Source organism: Syngnathus scovelli, chromosome 11 (assembly GCF_024217435.2).
Source record: "Syngnathus scovelli strain Florida chromosome 11, RoL_Ssco_1.2, whole genome shotgun sequence".
In the NCBI taxonomy this organism is placed as follows: domain Eukaryota; kingdom Metazoa; phylum Chordata; class Actinopteri; order Syngnathiformes; family Syngnathidae; genus Syngnathus; species Syngnathus scovelli.
In genome coordinates this window covers 12416701-12436976 of record NC_090857.1, presented here as the reverse complement: position 1 = coordinate 12436976, position 20276 = coordinate 12416701, and the positions used below count along the sequence as shown (strand labels likewise).

General features: G+C 42.5%; 1 protein-coding gene and 1 pseudogene across 2 annotated transcripts; one reads left to right on the top strand and one right to left on the bottom strand.

Moving 5' to 3' along the window:
• The first annotated feature begins 551 nt into the window (after positions 1-551).
• LOC125977717 (endothelin-converting enzyme 1-like) lies at positions 552-10841 on the top strand (annotated as a pseudogene).
• ece1 (endothelin converting enzyme 1) lies at positions 10646-20149 on the bottom strand. 2 transcript variants are annotated; one of them, XM_049734571.2, is made up of 18 exons: positions 18028-20149; positions 17470-17620; positions 16251-16463; positions 16051-16175; positions 15818-15964; positions 15654-15719; positions 15237-15425; positions 15003-15145; positions 14823-14937; positions 14215-14325; positions 14047-14145; positions 13885-13962; positions 13712-13815; positions 13457-13567; positions 13202-13269; positions 12933-13123; positions 12724-12819; positions 10646-12467 (listed from the first exon to the last, which is right to left on the bottom strand). In XM_049734571.2, exons 1-18 carry the CDS (start codon positions 18154-18156, stop codon positions 12291-12293), a joined length of 2313 nt encoding a protein of 770 aa, XP_049590528.1. In that variant the 5' UTR covers positions 18157-20149; the 3' UTR covers positions 10646-12290. The 2 variants fall into 2 exon arrangements, with proteins under 2 accessions (XP_049590528.1, XP_049590529.1); XM_049734572.2 differs by having other exon boundaries at positions 17470-17602; positions 18028-20145.
• Between the last annotated feature and the right edge of the window lie 127 nt (positions 20150-20276).

Sequence of the window (20276 nt, the reverse complement as noted above, 5' to 3'; positions counted from 1 at the left end):
GCCTGTAAATGACATGTCACAAAGCTTTTGAATGACTCATAAAGCTTTTAAATGACACATATTTGTTCTCGCAGAGAATTTAAAAAGAGGAGCTTTAAAAAGCAACACGTTGGCTGGACCTGGACAGAAACAGAGTGCAAGTCTTGATTCTCGGATTGACATCCTCGGTAAGCAGAACAAACTAAGAAGACGGTTGTACGTTTATTTTATGTCTTCGAAAAAGGGCCCAACCAATTGTGGCCCAACCAACCGATTATGGACCTTAAAACATTGACCAAAAAAAAAATGCCAAAATGATTATTTTTACTATTCCACCTTTCACAGCATTTGTGTAAAATTATATACACATTTTCTCTCGCACCAGGTGGAACCAGCAAGTTGTAAAAGAGAATTCTCAAGGATTTAGGGGAGGTGTTTGTGTTGTAAGGTGCGTCTGGCAGGGAATGTCTTAGAAATAGTCAGCTTTCTTTCATATGCAATGGACACCAGAGTGAAACCTAAAATACCAAATGTTGTGGAGTAGCCAGCTGAAGAGCTTGAAGTTCTATACCATGTAGGAACTCAGAGACTCTTGTGTGTATCTGGACATTTTAGATGTCATCATCCAAGAAAGCCATCCTGGACAAGGAAGAACTGGTTAACTCTGGTAGTGATGATGATGACCACCAATCAACATCCGTGCGGGTAAGACAGACAACAACAAAATTGTATCGTTGCCACATAATACCTGAGAGCTGCTTTGTGAATTTTGCTGGTGGATCTTAAGATTAGTTGGCTTCTCGCGATCACGGACGGGTTTGAGACTGCGCATCCACAATGGTCTAAAACGTCTTCCACTTTAAAGCAATTATGGTCGTGTAAAGGGGACAGTAAATCGGACTGAACATAGGCACTTTTATGATAGGTCTATGTGTAAAAACAAAAAAAGATTAGCATTAAAATTCACATCTATAAAAGAATCTGGTGATTGAATGGATTTTTGGAGGTGAAATCTCCAACAAACGCACTTTTGGAGCTGGCTTCCTGTTGTTTTTTCATCTCGGCCTGTCAACGGAGGCAGGCAAGTTGCAATGTGTAGCGTTTCCTGCTTTGCTTTGTCACTTTCTCTTGTCACCCAGTATCTGAAATGGTTATTGCCATCAACATGTAACCTGTGAAAATATGGAAAACATTAGCAGAATAGTTTCAGCTTCTTACAAGCAAGACATGGGGCCTCTGTGTCGCAGACACCCGCCATCACTCAACAGTCAGAGCACCCTCCTCGACGCCGACCTCATTCACTGACGCCGATGAGGCGGCCGGCAACACCTTCTTTACCTAATTTGCCGGCCCCATTGACCGCTGGGCTGCACCGCGAGGAAGCTCTCTCCCCGCCACTGACTGCATTTGGTGATGGCAGGGAGGCAGCATCTTATTCGCCGGAACGCTCCGTCACGGCCTCCCGCCGTCCATCCAGCCGGAGCAGGAGTTGCAGCGGCGTACGTCCCTCTGGCAGTCAGCCGGCCCGTGCCCGTCGGCGCACTGCCAGTCAGCCGGCCTGTGTGCGTCAACTTCGGATAAATAACTGCGAGACAACCCCAGGAGGCCGGCTTGTTGAAATTGAAGTAGAACTTGAGAAGATTGACAGCACCTGACTTCCAGCAAGGAGGCCAAGTGAGGCCGCTACCAGCGCCTCATTTTCAGATGGAGGGAATAGATAGCCACACGAATCACTTATGAACAATACAACTTAGAAAACGCCTTTCAGAACGCTTGTTTGCGTATCCTGGTGACTTATGAAAGAAAATAGACATGTGAAAGAAAAGTCAGCCATGGAAAGGCAAATCATTTGATGAGCTTTTCAGAGGTTGTAGTGGGCCTAAGTAGAGACGTCCACATCCATTTTGAGTCTGTCTTACTATACAGAATGGACGGTTAGAGCCAGCACGTTTGCTCACTTATCTTTATTTTACACGTTTCTGTAATGCACAACACTTCCGACCACATTTCATGTGTTGCGCAACAGTCCTGGGAAAACAATCTAACAATGCTATTGTTACACTGGCTAATCCGTGTTATTTTGATTTCCAATGGACAGTGATCACTACCACAAGTGACTCCCAAGACATGAACGGAGGGGAAGGCAGGGGGCGTGGCAATAGAGCTCTTTATGCGCCTCTGAAAAAAATTAAATGACACTTTTTCATTTTCCTATTAATACTCGACTGGGCCTTTTTTTTTTTTTAAATCAATTTCACGGTACAAACTTTTAGTAATTGTATAAATCTACTTTTTCTTTGCATTAAAAGTCTTCTGTTGATGCTGGAAATGTACTGTAGATAGTTTTTTCTTATGCTTTGCTTCTGAATGTCATTAATTGTTTTTATGAATGATTTTGTCTGCTTGTGTGAAGCACATAGCCTTGTGTAAGAAATGTACTATGTGCTTCTACTATAAATAAAGCTGCTTTTCTTAATATTGGTGAAAAAAGTAGTTTTTTAAAATATATTCACTCATGGATGCAGCACTTTGAATTTGGATCTGGAATCAAACACCACAGTCCAAAAAGACATTTCTTAAGCAAGTTCGAGACTGGAAGACTAAATCAGAGGTCACAAATTCATCTTGTGTGGGCGCCGCTAGAGATGGACTCTGGGCCACATCAAGTGCTGTATTCCACACAAAAGGGAGTCCAAATAAAAAGTATGACTAAGGTTAAAAGGTGGGCACCACACTTACATTAAACTTAAATGTCAAATATGCTATTGCAAAATATCATCCTGTAGGTGAGGGTAAGCGGTACAGATAATGGAGGGCCGGATACCACAAGATGACTGCCAAGCGCCACACGAAGCTCCTCAGATCACTTCCAACATACACGACACCAAAATACCATAAGTCTACACCAAAACAAAGCATTTGAAAGCCATTGAAAAGTAAATTTTTCATAATATTTCTCCTTTAAAATCTGTCAACGTGCGTACAGGCCTTGGACACCTCGTGCTGCCCTGAGGAAATGCCAAGGAAGAGGCACTTTCACTTTCTGTCGTGCGTGCTGTCTGCGGGCCTGTTTGTAACGGTCTTCACAGCCGCTGTCTTCTACTGGCAAAGTGAGTTCTATGGCTTGGCTTTCCACAAATGCCGTTGTATTTTGACAAAAACGCATTATTGTGCTCGACAGCACATCCGGGCGTTTGCCTGACAGAGACTTGCATCAATGTGGCCAGCGCCGTCATGTCAGCACTGGACCGCTCAGTAGACCCCTGCCAGGACTTCTACAACTATGCTTGCGGCAGCTGGATGAAGAACAACCCTCTTGCTGATGGCAAGTCCAACTGGAACCCTTTCAACACCCGGTGGCAGCACAACATGCTCGTGATGAAGCAACTGTTAGGTGAGTTTGGCAATAGATGGTTGTCCATCACGTTGCCGTGATGGTTTTTTGTTGTTGTGATTTGAGCAGAGAACACGACGATGAGCGGTCTGAGTCAAGCAGAGGAGAAGGCCCAGAGATACTATCAGGCCTGCATGAACGAGACAAAGATCAAGAAGCTGGGAGCAAAGCCATTGCAGCGACTCATCACACAGGTTTGTGCTTCAGCAACGGTTGCTGTCTCAACTTGGTAAACTTGATCGATCGGACACACACACTTCTGCTATGTCCTTTAGCTCGGAGGATGGGACCTTACCGGACCGTGGAACAAAGACAACTTCCAGAAAGTCCTACGCACGGTGTCCGCACGCCAGCTCGCTTTACCGTTCTTCGCCCTATTGGTCTATCCTGACTTCAAGTCCTCCCGGAACAACATATTTGTGAGCCAGCTTGCCAGTGATTTTGTTGTGTTGTAGTTAGGCAAATTCATCAAAAAATAATCTGATGAACCTATAAATAGAATTATAACTCTGGACTGTTGCATGTGCCAAATTTCATGCTTTTATATTCTCAGTAATTCTTTGATAAATTGCAGGAAACCACCAACTGTTAAACTGACACAAATATGAGGAGCTGATTAGTGATTATGTCTGATATTTGTTTTGTTTGTAGGTGGCTCAGTCCAGCCTGGGACTCTCGCAGAAATTCTATCTCAACAAAACAGCCTATGGAAATGTAATGCACGCACTGGGTCGCATGCAGGCACGCATGCACACACATTCACATTCACTGTTTGTTTGCAGCATCTGACAGTGTACGAGAACTTCCTAGTGAAATTAGGGGTCCTTCTGGGGGGTTCCATGAAGACGTCCCAGAAAATTATGAAGGAGATTTTGGACTTTGAAACGTCACTGGCCAACATCACCGTACCCCTGAAGGGGAGAAAGAATAAAAAGCCCGTCTACCACAAGATGGAGGTCAAAGACTTGAAGGTGAGTTAGAGCTATTTGTCAGAGCCAGTAACTGAACTTAAGTTGTATTTTTTGTGTGTAGAGTCTAGCCCCTGCAATAGACTGGATCCCTTACCTCAATGAGGTCTTCGCTCCTGTGCCCATCAATGAGTCCGAGCCGGTGATCGTCTATGCCAAAGAGTACCTCCAGAACGTGTCGGACCTCATAACAAACACCAATAAGAGGTCTGTTACATTGGTGTCATCTGGTGGATTATTGTGTGAAGGCGATGGCCTTCACACATATGTTATTCTACACTGTTAGAGACTCGCTCACTCCAACTTATTTTGCAAGAACCACACGGGAGACAAGCAAGTCCTTTTAGACACCTGCAGGTGGAGAGTTCACCCGTTGAAGGAATGAAGTCTAAACTCTCCCTCCTGCAAGGGCATATTTATTAAGAGAAACAGAGTGGGGGTAAGAGTAGGCTGAATAGGAAGCCCTTGTCCTCTAGTCAAAACATATCGGGGTGTTTTACGACCTTGTGTAGGATGGGACAAGCTATTTTATTTATTACCGGTTGCATTCCAAAATAAACCGGAAGTGACCTCAGCTACACCGGAAGTGCCTCTAATCAGACCGGAAGTGACCCAAATAGACCGGAAGTGACCCAAATCACCCCGGAAGTGACCTTTTTCAACATTAACTGCCCTAAATAGCTACATTAGGGGCTAACTTTTGCATTTTTTGTCCGATTGAACCCGTTTCAACATTTTAACCCCAAAAGTGAACCTCCTGAAGCCGTTTTTTTCCTTTTGTTCCAAATTTCAAAAAATGTTGGCGCAATTGCTTTTTCTTTTAATTCCCATTCATTCTCTATGGGGATTCAAGATTTGCTCTAACTTCTACATTTTTTAACCGTTTCAACCCGTTCCAACTTTCAACTGTTCATCTTTTGCCTACCTATTCCACAACCTCCCACTTACCAAAAATTCCAAACTTTCAAATTCTCCAAAATTTAGTTTTACACTTCTATTTTCCACATTTCTCAAGAAATTCAACTCATTTCAACATCATTCGACATCATTCCCCAAGAAGTGATTCAAAGTCTTCGCCTTCACACGCAATTTCTCCAGAAATTGCATTTTCTAGTCATTATATTTTATTTTCCACACTTTTTTGTCCCGCTTCTTCTTCCACATAATTCATCCGATTCACTCCGTTCCACTTTTGACTTATTCCAAATATTCACGAGATGAGCGCTTCCATTTTTCTCGTTCCGAAAATTTTCCGATTTCGCAAAATTCGCAAATTTACGACAAATTTTTCCCTATTCATTCTTAATGGCAGATTCGACATTTCACATTTACGTCATTCCACTTTTAAATTCACATCATTCAGCACATTCAAATCACATTCGGAATGATTCTCGACATTCCCAAAATTGCCAAATTAAAAAATTTCACGATTTCACGTTTAAAATTTCGTTTTTCAACTCTAATTTCTACATTTTTCAACCGATTCAACCCATTCCAACTTTCAACTGTTCATCTTCTGCCTGCCTATTCCACAATTTCTCACCTACCAAAAATTCCAAATTTTATAATTTGAAATTCAACCAAATTCTCCAAAATTTCGTTTTTCTACTCTGACTTCTACGTTTTTCAACCGATTCAACCCATTCCAACTTTCAACTGTTCATCTTTTTTCTACCTATTCCACAACTTCCAACTTACGAAAAATTCCAAATTTTCAAATTTGGAATTCAACCAAATTCTCCAAAATTTTGTTTTTCTACTCTAATTTCTACAATTTTCAACCGATTCAACTCATTCCAACTTTCAACTGTTCATCTTTTGCCTACCTATTCCACAACTTCTTGTTTTCGTTTTTCTACTCTAATTTCTACATTTTTCAACCGATTCTACCCATTCCAACTTTCAACTGTTCATCTTTTGCCTACCTATTCCACAACTTCTCACTTGCCAAAAATTCCAAATTTGAAATTCAACCAAATTCTCCAAAATTTCGTTTTTCTACTCTAATTTCTACAGTTTTCAACCGATTCAACCCATTCCAACTTTCAACTGTTCATCTTTTTTCTACCTATTCCACAACTTACCAAAAATTCCAAATTTTCAAATTTGAAATTCAACCAAATTCTCAAAAATTTCGTTTTTCTACTCTAACTTCTACGTTTTTCAACCGATTCAACCCATTCCAACTTTCAACTGTTCATCTTTTGCCTACCTATTCCACAACTTCTCACCTACCGAAAATTCCAAACTCCAAAATTTCGTTTTTCTACTAACTTCTACGTTTTTCAACCGATTCAACCCATTCCAACTTTCAACTGTTCATCTTTTGCCTACCTATTCCACAACTTCCCACTTACCAAAAATTCCAAATTTTCAAATGTGAAATTCAACCAAATTCTCCAAAATTTCATTTTTCTACTCTAACTTCTACGTTTTTCAACCGATTCAACCCATTCCAACTTTCAACTGTTCATCTTTTGCCTACCTATTCCACAACTTCTCACCTACCAAAAATTCCAAACTCCAAAATTTCGTTTTTCTACTAACTTCTGTGTTTTTCAACCGATTCAACCCATTCCAACTTTCAACTGTTCATCTTTTGCCTACCTATTCCACAACTTCCCACTTACCAGAAATTCCAAATTTGAAATTCAACCAAATTCTCCAAAATGTCATTTTTCTCCTCTAATTTCTACATTTCTCTACTGATTCAACTCATTCCACTTTTCAAGTATTCATCTTTTGCCTACCTATTCCACAACTTCCCTTTACAAAAATTCCAAATTTCCAAATTTGAAATTCAACCAAATTCTCCAAAAATGTGTTTTTCTACTCTAATTTCTACATTTTTCAACCGATTCAACCCATTCCAACTTTCAACTCTTCATCTTTTTCCTACCTATTCCCCAAATACGACTTACCATAAATTCCACAAATTCTCCAAAATTCCACCAAATTCTCCAAAATTCCGTTTTTCACCTGTTTTCTACATTTCTCACGTAATTCAACTCATTTCCAAGAAGTGATTCAAAGTCTTCGCCTTCACACGCAATTTCTCCAGAAATTGCATTTTCTAGTTAATTATTATGATATGTTCCATTTCCACACATTTTTTTTCTAACCAGCAATGACTGTGTCTGCTTTCCAGCATTCTCAACAACTACATGATCATGAAAGTAATAAGGAACATGATTCCCAACTTGGACTGGAGGTTTCGGGATACCGAGCAGCGCTTTCAACAGGTCATGTACGGAATTAAAGTAAGTAGATTTGTGATGGTAAATCTTCAATGGGTAGTTGGAATGTCACCTCTGACCTCCTCCTATTGTTGCAGAGCTGCACTCCTCGCTGGAAGCTGTGCGTCAGCGACACAGACTCGAGCCTTGGCTTCGCTCTGGGCGCCATGTTTGTCAAGGCCACCTTCGCAGGGGATAGCAAGGACATTGTAAGTGCACAAGTGCTCGTCTAGCGTGAGATGCACCCTTCTCAGCGACCCCTTCTTTCCGCTCCGCAGGCCGAGGACATGGTCAGCAACATTAAAAGAGCATTTGAGGACAGCCTGGAGCATGTGAGCTGGATGGATAGTGACACAAAAAAAGCGGTAAAAGAGAAGGTGAGAGGACGTAGAAGACGGAAGTGGAGGAAACACTGCCCCCTAGTATCAAAGTATTCACCGCTTTTGTTTTAGGCCGATGCAATTTATGACATGATGGGCTATCCGGAGTTCATCATGAACGACACCAAGCTGGACAAAGTGTACAATGATGTGGGTAAATGTGGTCACATTTAAACCAACTTTTCCTCATCAAAAGAGCCAAACTCTTTTTTTTTTTTTTGTTTTCAGTTCAAGGTCGAGTCGGATCTGTACTTCCAGAACGTCGTGCAGTACTATAACTTCTCTGCTAGGTTGATAGCCAACCTGCTTAGACAAGCTCCAACAATATTTCAGTGAGTGTCTCTGGAACACAGAGTGATAGATATTGTCTGCCTACATAAGTTGCTCCACCTTTTGTGGCATTAAACAGCATTGAACAGCTCGAAGCGTCTTTTTATAGAATTGTTAAATTGGTTTTTGTAAAGTGAGTTAGTTGCTCAAATACGTGCCTGCAATGCAAAACAAAAAATTGGCAGAACGTGTGTCTCGAAAAACATGTCAAGTCACTTATATCACAAGAGACTACTTGATATTTGACCCTGCACTAAATGGCCTGCCAATTTGTGTTTTTTGCTGGTGGAGCACGACCCCCCCAGAAGTAGAGGCCTATTACGACCGCATTGGAAATGGGATTGTATTGCAAGCAGGAATTCTCCAGACGCCGTTCTACAACCACCACTGGCCCAAGTAAGCATTGAATATGAAGCCCCATGTTACTGTAGCAGCCACTTTGGCTTAACGCAAACATCTCAGAAAACAGGTGAGGTTTTTGAAAAGTTGCAAATTTTGTTCCTGGGCACTTTTTCTTGGTCTCAAGAATTTTGCATTTATAAATAAAATGAGTTAAAGCTTCAAGTTATGCCAAATATTGAAGCCTAAATATCAACTGTGAAGGATTTCTTCAATTTCATCTGTTTTCATTTTTGAGTGTGTTTTTTTTTGTATGTTGCAGATTTCTTAACTTTGGTGGAATTGGGGTCATCATAGGGCATGAACTGATTCACGCTTTTGGCAAAAAAGGTTCGTAATCATTTGGCGGTAATAGTTCAATGTAAAAAAAAAACAATAAGATACAATAATCCTCTAATATTTAGATTTGTCTATTTACAAGTTCACTTATTCATGTAGTTTTGTAAGTTTGTTCCGAGTTGTTAGGGGCACTTTGGGAGAGTCTTGAATGGTCGTGTATAAATGGCTCACAGATTTTGAATTTCAACAGCAACAGCAATTAACAGAGGCAAATATTGGGGGACTGTTACAGATGACATTTGATTATATTCAATGACGCATCCTGATTTTGTTAAAAAAAAAAAAAAAGCGAGGGAGTTTGACACATACAGCAACCTGCGTTCTGCGTGGAAGAACTCATCTGTGGAGGCCTACAAGAATCAGACACAGTGCATGGTGGAGCAGTACGGCAACTATAGCATCAACCAGGAGACCCTGAATGGTAGCCACACGCTGGAAGAGAACATCGCCGACAACGGCGGACTGAAGGCTGCCTATGAGGTTAAGACGCCTATTGACAGATGCAGCTATGTCTCTGGATGTCAGTGTACAGCTTGTGTAACGTGCTGGATGCTCTGCCCCCCCACTTCCAAGGCTTACGTGAACTGGATCGAAAGGAACGGTGAGGAACCGACACTGCCTGTGCTGGAAATGACCAACCATCAGCTGTTTTTTGTGGGATTTGCACAGGTTTGTAGCGTGCGTATGATTTTTTTTCAAAGACTACATTTGTTAGTAAACATCTGAGTGTACCTTTTTGCCATCAGATTTGGTGCACCGTGAACCAATACTACTACAATGTCAAAGACCCGCACAGCCCGCCCAGATTCCGAGTCATCGGGAGCGTCTCCAACTTGCACGAGTTCTCCAAGCACTTTGGCTGCAAAGAAAACACGCCCATGAACCCTAAACACAAGTGCAATCTTTGGTAATGGCTCTGTTATTATGTAATTGAGCCTGTGACAGCAAATTTAATTACAGATAGTGCAGATAGGGCCAGATTCAATTAGATGAAAATGTATAAGGGCTAGGCGGCTCGGTGGCGCACTGGGTAGCACGTCCGCCTCACAGTTAGGAGGGTGCGGGTTCGATTCCACCTCCGGCCCTCCCTGTGCGGAGTTTGCATGTTCTCCCCGAGCCCGCGTGGGTTTTCTCCGGGCACTCCGGTTTCCTCCCACATCCCAAAAACATGCTTGGTAGGCCGATTGATCACTCCAAATTGTCCCTAGGTGTGAGTGCGAGTGCGAATGGTTGTTTGTCTTTGTGTGCCCTGCGATTGGCTGGCAACCGGTTCAGGGTGTCCCCCGCCTACTGCCCGATGACGGCTGGGATAGGCTCCAGCACGCCCGCGACCCCCGTGGGGACTAAGCGGTTCAGAAAATGGATGGATGGATGGATGGATGTATAAGGGCTGACGACTCGGACGGACATTACCATTGTAAATTAATTGTCTGCAGATAAATGAGAATTGTCAATTTGCATTACCATGGCAAATCAAGTGGTTTTAACTTTTATTAAATGATTGATTTCCCTCCCTCCAACACACCTGATTCTTTGATCAGAGCTTGCTGATAAGTTATCGTCAGCAGGTAGAGGCTCCAGCTCACCTGTAACCCTAAAAGAAAATGATTTGGAAATGAATGTTTTATAATCATTTTAATATACAAAATAATCTTACATACATACAAGCTTACTCGGTGCAACTGGTTTTGGTTGTGAGTGTCGTTCTATTATTTCTGTATATGCTTAAATCAGTCCAAATTTGGCTTTGTCATTATAATACAAAAACATTTTCCCCAATAAATGACACCTTGACCATGTTGTACCTCCCCCCCAACAGTGCAGCTTTTCCCTCAATATTTGTGTTAAGACATTCAATATGACTTTGGCTTTGAAATCGTCTTTAAGTTGGCTTTCATATAACAGTCAACATCAACATACCGGTCCTGAATTCAGTGTCATATAAAAATGTTACGTAGATCATAAAATCCAGTGGTACCTTAAGATACAAAAGAGAATGAAAATGCAATTAATCTAGGCCATCCTCCCCAAAAATACATTTGTGTTTAATAAGGAGCAATAGCAATCTTTGACACTGTAGTAAGTGCCGAGGGCAGCCGCTGAACGACGCCCGAGCAGAGTTCCAGGCGTTCGGATTGACTTACATGAGCTCCCACTGGAGCGCTAACGGAGAAATGTCGCTCTCTGGCGGTCAGGCTGTTGTAAATGAATGGGCTTTCGCACTTAAGTGTTAAAAATGTAAAGAATTAGTGTGTAAATGCTTTAATAATTGGTAGGGGGTAGAATATATGCCAGCCAGTACTGTTACTATCTGCCCCCATGATGCTTCTAATACCTGACAGCACACAGAGTAATTGTCAACTGAGAGTGGAATTAAAAAGTTCAAAGCTTTGAAAAGTTATTCAAGACTGTGCTATTATGGAAAACGTTGAATTAGGGTCACTTGTATCTCAAGGCACCACTGTCAAAGTGAGAGAAGGGTTCCCCAAACTTAGGTTACTGAGCATTAACCAGAGAATTTCTTGTCCAAAATGACATGTAGTAGATTAAAAAAGTCTATAGATGTCTATGTTCAAAAGTTTGGGAAATCTTGGCACAGGATAGTGACATAAAAAGCAACTCAAAAGTTGTAACACTAAAATTTATAGCTCAGCAGTCCTTAAAAAGGGCATACAGTGTTCCCTCGCAACTTCGCAGTTCGGGATTCACTCTATGGCAGTTTTGCCTCACTATTTTGAAGGTTATCTTGCTTCTTACTAAGACCAGTCATAGTAATTCACTCTGACGTCTGTACACCACTCCGAAAGTGTGTTCGAGCACGCTTGGAATGGATCACCAGCAAAAAGTGAGGGAACGCTGTATTGCATGAAAATTGACTTTTGAGTAGCTCGTAAACAAATAAATGGGCCCAATACAACCCATCAAGTTTGAAATTAAAAGACTCAAGTAAATATCGCTATCTGCTCTCTGTCTGATTTGTAACTGTGATTAATTTACATTCCTCTAACCAAGACAAGAAAATGTATAGCTTGATCCTTGGGCTATTTTTTTACAAAAAAGCATGTCATTTTTTTTAAACACCTGGGAAAAGGTAGAATGTGTCTCCTTTGGAAAAAAAAGTAAAGATTTTCTCGAGCAATTCTGCACACAAAGTTGGCACGTTTCGTCCTAACAAAGGCATGGAGTGCTTCTTAGTGGTTCTTTGGGCCAGTGAGCCTCCACAGTCAGTTTGCTCATACTGCCCTTTGCTGTCCATTTTGAGGCATTACCAGAGCTTGCACTTTTGTTTGGGGTTCATAGGCGCGTTTGCTTTGCAGCCAAAGTGCTTGGAGAACTCGTGTGAGTTGGAGACGGTCCCGATGACTCGGAATCTGGGCGGGCTGTGCGGGTCGGTGATGACGCCCTCGTGCGAGCTCTCGGGCGTCCTCACGGCGCACCACACCTGATGACAAAAAGGAAGGCTTACTTGACATCTGTGACTCTTCCGGTCTCTCTGCTGTCTTTGGCTTCCTTTTGTCTTCCATTTCATTTTTTTTTTTTTTTTAAGTACTTGAATTGGTGTCAACATGCTATTAGCATACATTTTATGTGGTTATATATATTTGATGTATTTGCTAAATCTCAGCTATGGGTCAATACAAATTTGGAGATGACCAATATGTGTATTGTCATTTTTTTTATATATTAAAATAACTAACCTGTGCAAATCCCACAAAAAACAGCTGGTGGTTTGTCATTCCCAGAGCTGGCAGCGTGGCTTCCTCACCGTTCCTTCTGATCCAATTCACGTAAGCCTTGCAGGAGAGGAGGCAGAGCATCTATTGCGTTACACAAGCTGGGCATTGTCGTCCAAAGAAGTAGCTGCACTTGTTGTGTTTAAGCGAGCGAGCTCAATCGGCATCTTAACCTCATAGGCAGCCTTGAGTCCGCCATTGTCGGCGATGTTCTCGCCCAGCGTGTGGCGACCATTCAGGGTCTCTTGGTTGATGCTGTAGTTGCCATACTGCTCCACCATGCACCGTGTCTGCTTCTTGAAGGCCTCCACAGATGAGTTCTTCCACCAAGAGCGCAGGTTGCCGTCTTTGTCAAATTCCCTCCCTTTTTAAAACAAAATGAAGACGCGTATGCTACAACTAATTCTTTTTCATGACCTGTTAGAGGCAAAAGACTACCAACCTTGGTCATCAAAAGCGTGAGTCAGTTCATGACCCATGACAACCCCGATTCCGCCAAAGTTAAGAGCTCTGCAACATACAAGAAAAAGTTGTATGAAGATGATTAACACAGAATAAGAGGAGCTGCTCCCATAGGCTGCTGTGTCCACCCTCACATCGGCGCAAACATCCGTTTGTAACCGCATAAGATCAAATTAACAAAAGAAAGAAAACTCCTTTGGCAAAAATGGGGGGGGACTTTAAATTCAAGGCTTACTTGGACCAATGGCGGCTGTAGAACGGCATCTGGAGAATTCCTGCTGGCAAAACAATCTCATTCTTAGTGGGGTTGTAATAGGCATTCACAGTTGGGGGGGTCATGCTCCACCTGCAGAAAACGTAAAAAGTGGCGGTCACTGTTCCTATCACATGCAACACATGTAGCCTTACTGGTCAATCTCTACGTTCAGCACTTTGTGGTTTGAGTACTCCACTATTCTAAGCCCCCCCTTGGACAACCAGAGACACTCACTGGTTTCTGTTTGGCGCTTTTCTTAGCTGGTCGGCTGTCACCCTGGCAGAGAAGTTGTAGTACTGCATGACGTTCTGGAAGTACAGATCCGACACGACCTCGAACTGAAAAGAAAGAGTTTGGCTGTTTTTGATGAGGAATAAGTTGGTTCAAATGCGACCACATTTACCTACATCATTGAACACTTTGTCCAGCTTGGTGTCATTCATGATGAACTCTGGATAGCCCACCATGTTGTAAATTGCATCGGCCTAAAAAAAGCGGTGAATACTTTTAGACACCAGGGTGAAGTGTTTGCTCTGCTTCCCTAAGGTCCGTCTTCTACGTCCTCTCACCTTCTCTTTTGCTGCTTTTTTTGTGTCACTATCCATCCAGCTCACATACTCCAGGCTGTCCTCAAATGCTCTTTTAATGTCGCTGACCATGTCCTCAGCCTGGGTACCGGAAAGAAGGGGCCGCTGAGAAGGGTGCATCTCACGCTAGACGAGCACTCACGCACTCACAATGTCCTTGCTGTCCTCTGCGAAGGTGGCCTTGACAAACATGGCGCCCAGGGCGAAGCCAAGGCCGCTGTCTGTGTCGCTGACGCACATCTTCCAACGAGGAGTGCAACTCTGCAATACGAACAGCAGGAGGTCAGATGATTGGGGGAGAAGGGTCAAAACTAAACAAAACAAAAATTGGCGTGGACCCAATTTGAGCATTTTCTTTGACTTATAATTAAACAAAGCAAAGGCACGTAAAAGTAACAGATGCGGACACACACGCACACACACACATGCACACGTTGTCTTTATTATTACAGCTTGACCCGCTAGCAAAACAAACAGGATTTCACAATGCTAAATGCTAAAAGGTCGACTGCATTTTTTCTCCCCTCCTCCGTTTTACCAAAGCCACCAATCCACTTGAGGGCTAAGCTATTTCCTGTCTAGTACTGCCGCAAAGCTTTTGTTTTTACATTTTCCACAATGGTCACTTTTTAGGGCTGTGTCTGTTCTGTCACTGTAATTCCACAAATAAGCAGTGTAAAGTCAAATTAAGAGTTTAACCATGTCAGAAATGGGCTATAATGACTTGAGGAAGGAACAAAGAGCAGATTTTCATTCACCTTTTTAGTTCCGTACATGACCTCTAGGAAGCGCTGCTCGGCATCCTGAAACCTCTGGTCCAAGACGGACACCATCTTTCTTACTACCTTCATGACCATGTAGTTGTTGAGAAGGCTGCAAAACACGGTCACTGGGTGGTAAAAATCAATTCAACTTAACAACAATGCCAAGACTCGGACCTTTTATTGGTGTTTGTTATGAGGTCCGACACATTCTGGAGGTACTCTTTGGCATAGACGACCACCGGCTCGGACTCATTGATAGGCACAGGAGCAAAGACCTCATTGAGGTAAGGGATCCAGTCTATTGCAGGGGCCAGACTCTACACACACAAAAAGACAACTCAAGTTCAGCACGATGTCAAGTAATCTTTTTTTGTTCTTGTTGTGCTCTGACAAATAGCTCTAAGTTACCTTCAAGTCTTTGGCCTCCATTTTGTGGTAGATGAGCTCCTCATCCCGTCTCGCCTCCAGGGGTACGGTGATGTTGGCCAGTGCTGTTTCAAAGTCCAAAATCTCCCCCATGAGTAGCCGAGACGTCTCCTCTGAGCCCCCCAGAAGGACCCCTAACTCCACCAGGAAGCTCTGGTATGCCACCAGATACTGCCAAGAAGACAATGTGATTGTGCGTGTAGCTTCCCCTCCCCAAACAATTACCAAGGTAATCCTCAACTATGCAAACACAAATCTCCAACGCTCTGGTTTCATGATTTAATTGTGAAAGACTTTCAAACAAATCGAAATGAAAATGCTATTGAAACATGCCCAGGGTGTATTTAAACAACCCCTCATTGATTCATTTATTTGTATGCGTGTGATGCCTCATAATACCTTTTCATTGGCGGTTTTGTTGAGGTAGTAATCCCGCGAAGGGAGTCCCAGGCTGGACTGATCCACCTACATCGGCACAAGAAACATCTCAGACGTCACGGCCCAAATTAAATCAGTGTCAAATCCCCAATACAGAACTCAGAATCAGCGGTCAGCGTGTTCACCTGAATGATGTTAGTGGAGGAGTTCTTGGAATCTGTACTGACAAACACGGTGAAGAATGGTGAGGTGCGGTAATTTGCTGACACCGCACGGAGAACTTCCTGGAAGTTGGTTTTGTCCCACGGTCCGGTCAGGGCCCATCCACCCAGCTAAAGGACATAGCAGAAGTGTGAGTGTCCGATCGACTTTGTCAAGTTTATCAAGTTGAGACAGCAATCGTTGCTGAAGCACAAACCTGTGTGATGAGTCGCTGCAATGGCTTCGCTCCCAACTGCTCGATTTTTGTTTCGTTCATGCAGGCCTGATAGTATCTCTGGGCCTTCTCCTCTGCTCGACTCAGGCCTTTCATCGTCGTGTTTTCTGCTCAGATCACGAAAACAACAAAATGAAACAATCACGGCAACGTGCTGGACAATCATCTATTGCGAAACTCACCTAATAGTTGCTTCATCACGATGATGTTGCGCTCCCACAGGGCGCTGAAAGAGCCCCAGCGAGACTTGCCTTCAGGGAGAGGGTTGTTCTTCATCCAGCCGCCGCAGGCAAAGGTGTAGAAGTCGTGGCAGGGATCCACCGAGCGGTCCAGGGCTGACATGACGGCGCTGGCCACGCTGATGCATGGCTCGGTCAGGCAAACGCTCGGACGTGCTGTCGAGGAGAAGAAAAGCGGCTTCAAATCCCATTGTTTCCTCCTCCGTGTTATGCAGGTCATGATGTTTTTTGAAATGCTGTGAATGATGGGGAAAATATTTCAAAAGCCCAACAGATACATGTGGCTTTGAAGGAGCATCTGGAAAGAATCATTTTGGACGTACTTACGCCAACATGCACTTTTCACTCCTCACTTCACCCCTCATAAAAAGTCTGTTTTAATAATTATTCACGTCAGATAGTGACAGACTCTCTTTACAGAATACATGTTGGTGAGTTCAAGCTCTAAAAATAGGTAAAAAAAACGCTTCCTCATAAAATATGACGCGCAAGACAGGGATGGAGACTTGAGCTCGGCCCGAGTCAGGAGGTTAGCACCCCAAGGAGGATTTACCCTATGTTCCTTCCATTATGCCACCAAACGTTGTGACACACTTGTGAATGGCAGGAAGTGGCATGAGGCCTTCCCATGGCAACTGAGAGGAAAACCAACAGAGCAAATGGCTCATCCACAAGCTTTTTTTTTTTTTTTTTTTTTTAATCAGGATGTTGAAGCTCACGGGAGAGACTATGAAGGCGGGTAGCAGAGCCAAAGGTGCGGCTGCTATGATTCCACAAAATACTTTTGCTTTAACTTCAAAATAAAAGCCAAATAAAACTTTTTATACAACTCAATTGTGTTAAATAGGAATTCAACCGGTTTTATAAAAGAGTAAATTTGAATGAGCTGCCATTGTTGTTGTAAAAAAAAAAAAAAAAAAAATTGAAAAAAAATATTTTTGTGACATTAAAATGACATATTAGACATATTAATGTTTTGCAGATGTCCTCGAGCTCATTTGAATTGAAAACCTAACCAAAATGTTTATGTGCGCGAATTAAACATTTGGCCATTTGTGGGAAGTCAAGCCATATTATGCCACAACTTCTCTGGGCAGCGTTATCCAGTTTAATGCTTTGAAGCTGATGGGAGGAAAAAAAAAAAAAAAAAAAAAGAACTCACTTTGCCGGTAGAAGACAGCGGTTGTGATGAGCGATACAAATAGGCCCGCAGACAGTGCACACACCAGAAACAGAAGCTGCCTCTCCCTTGGCGTTCTCTCCGGCCAGCATGAGAAGCCCCGTCGGAGACTCACCTGTACGCACATTGACACCTTTTAAAGGGGACATATTATGGAAAGTTTACTTCTATACAAAGACAGCTATGTAGATGCTGGGAAAGGTCATTTTCTTCGCAAAACTCGGTATATATATATATATATATATATATATATATATATATATATATATATATATATATATATATATATATATATATATATATATATATATATATATATGGATGGATGGATGGATTATATCATCATTGATGCAATTTTTTGGTTTCATTCATTCATTTTCCTAACGAGTACAGACATGCAAAACATATTTTCCTTTTAATCACAATGGAAATATTTGATTACAAACTTGAAGGTGCTTGAAGACTTGCTGACGCTTAGCTTTACCAGGTTTATCCAGATCCAAACGACACCTTGGAAATATTTTCTTGAGTCTGTCTTACCTGCATTGATGTTGACTGGTAGACGTCATCGCCGCCGGAGTCCACCAGATCTTCCTCGTCCAGTGTGGCTCTCTTGTAGGACGACATCTGAAAAGTCAGATGCACAAGCGAGTCCCTGAGTGTCTCCATGCTTGTTCTTCGACCTCCTTCAGCTGTCTACGCCACGTTTGGGGGTTCGGGTTTCATCACCCCATCTGCGGCAAGTGAACAGTCTGGTCGGTCCGGTCCGGCCGGTGAGCGTTTCAAAGGCATCCCCGTGGCCGCCGACACCGTACGTCACAACACTAAACACCTCCCCTATATCCTTTTTCACAACTTGCTGGTTCCACCTGGTGTGAAAAGAGACGGAACCCGTGAAAAAAAAAAACAGGAAGGAGTGCTGACTGACTTGTGCGTCTGCGCACATTCCCAGAAAGTTTAGGCCAGGCGAGGCCGCGCCTCGTCTCTTTTCTATAGGACAAGAAGTTCTGAGAAGGAGTCGCCTCGGAAAGCGTATTGCCCTCCCACAACATGCTTACTCCCGTCGCCATGGTAACCGACACTTGATAGGTAGCCTGTTCTCCTCTTGAAAGCGTCATCAACGGCCCTCTCTGATGCCTCTAAACTCATGTAAACTTCATTGACTGTTCATTAATTCCATTGCGAGGAAAAAAAAAAAAAGAACTACTTGGACTTTAACTGTAAACAGTCTGAGCCATGTCGTCTGGCTCCTATCTCAAGCCCCTCGTAACTTGATATGTTTACTTGACCCAGACAGCTACCTGTAAACCACAAAGGCCATGTGCTGCCACACGCTTAAGTCGCCTTCACGACTTAATATAAACACAAGGTGTTGGTCTTCTTATCCCGCCATTGAACATTCCATGGAAAGAAAGAGTGTCATTTAATTGCTTTTCCCTGGAAGGATGACGCGTGTTCCAGCAACACCAGGTGGAAGAAGCTCAAAATATTCATGCTGCCAAAGGTTAACATGGATGGGCCTCTTTGTAGAACAACAACAACAACAACAAATCACGCTTTTAACTTTACAGTCAACCACTGAAGAACATTGCATTATCAGTTCACGAAAAGTTTATGCAAGAGGACCATGTTGTAAAATGCACATTCCTCGGAACCACAACCGCTGACTAACAAACAGCCACCAAACAATGATAAACACTTTCTGAGAAAAATCTCCCGGTTGTGTAACATGAGCTAACTTGTTGCCTTTCGGACGCCACATCTTGCTTGCTGTTTATTTGCTCTCCTATATGGAATGGAAACAAATACCCTGTGCCCATGACTCAACAAGCAAACACTCGCACCCAACCAGCTCTAACGATTCACACGGCCAAGGTTGCCCGGCCCGCTTAGAGCGACAGACAGCGAGCGTCTCATGGGTTTAGCTCCTGATCGCTGACGTTAACACGGCACAGGAAAAGGTCGCTTTTTCCCCCCCTATCCTGCAGCAATGATGTTTCATTTCCTTTTGGGAGTGGAAAACACTGATAATTATGGGAATGTGGCGGCAGGGAAAATAAAGCCAGCTTAGCCGCTTTCCCATCAAATTTAAAAGCAATTAAAAAAAAATCAGTTTGTTTATTTTTAGAATCATTGCTAGAGAAAACAGAGCTTGTATTGAGAGCCACGTGGTTATTAGTGTGCACGCTGCAGCTCTGGAATTCTTTACATTCCTCAGTGCGCAGTGCAGGTACTCAGTGTTTGTGTGGGGTGGGTGGGGTGTCTGCGCGTGTGTCAGGGTTGTAATGAATTTTTTTCAATTATAGTTCAATTTTATTTTATCTTTTGTTTGTTTTATATTCAAATAGCTTTAGTTTGTATTCAGTGCAGTTATTTTTAGTTTGTATTTTCTTATTGCTTTTCAGTCATTTAAGTATTTGTGTTTTAAATTATATGATTATATAACTATAATATTAAGTATGTCTAATTAGTATTGTGTAGTAAAATGAACAACACTTCTAAAAAAATCACAACAGTCTACCTGTGATTAATTCAATGGATTGGACAAGATTTGGAATAACATACACATGTCACACAGTTGACATGAAAGCAAAGGGATTGTGTGTAGACCTCAGTATTTTCTTATGAGGCACCAAGGGACAACCACCACTGCAGAATTTTCATTATATTTTCATTTCATGAGCCCAAAGCATAAAATATGACAAAAGTGAAATACTACGAATACCTTCTGGATGCACTGTACCTTTAAAAGGACAGTGTGTTGTTTTTTGCCATCTACTGGTGACCTA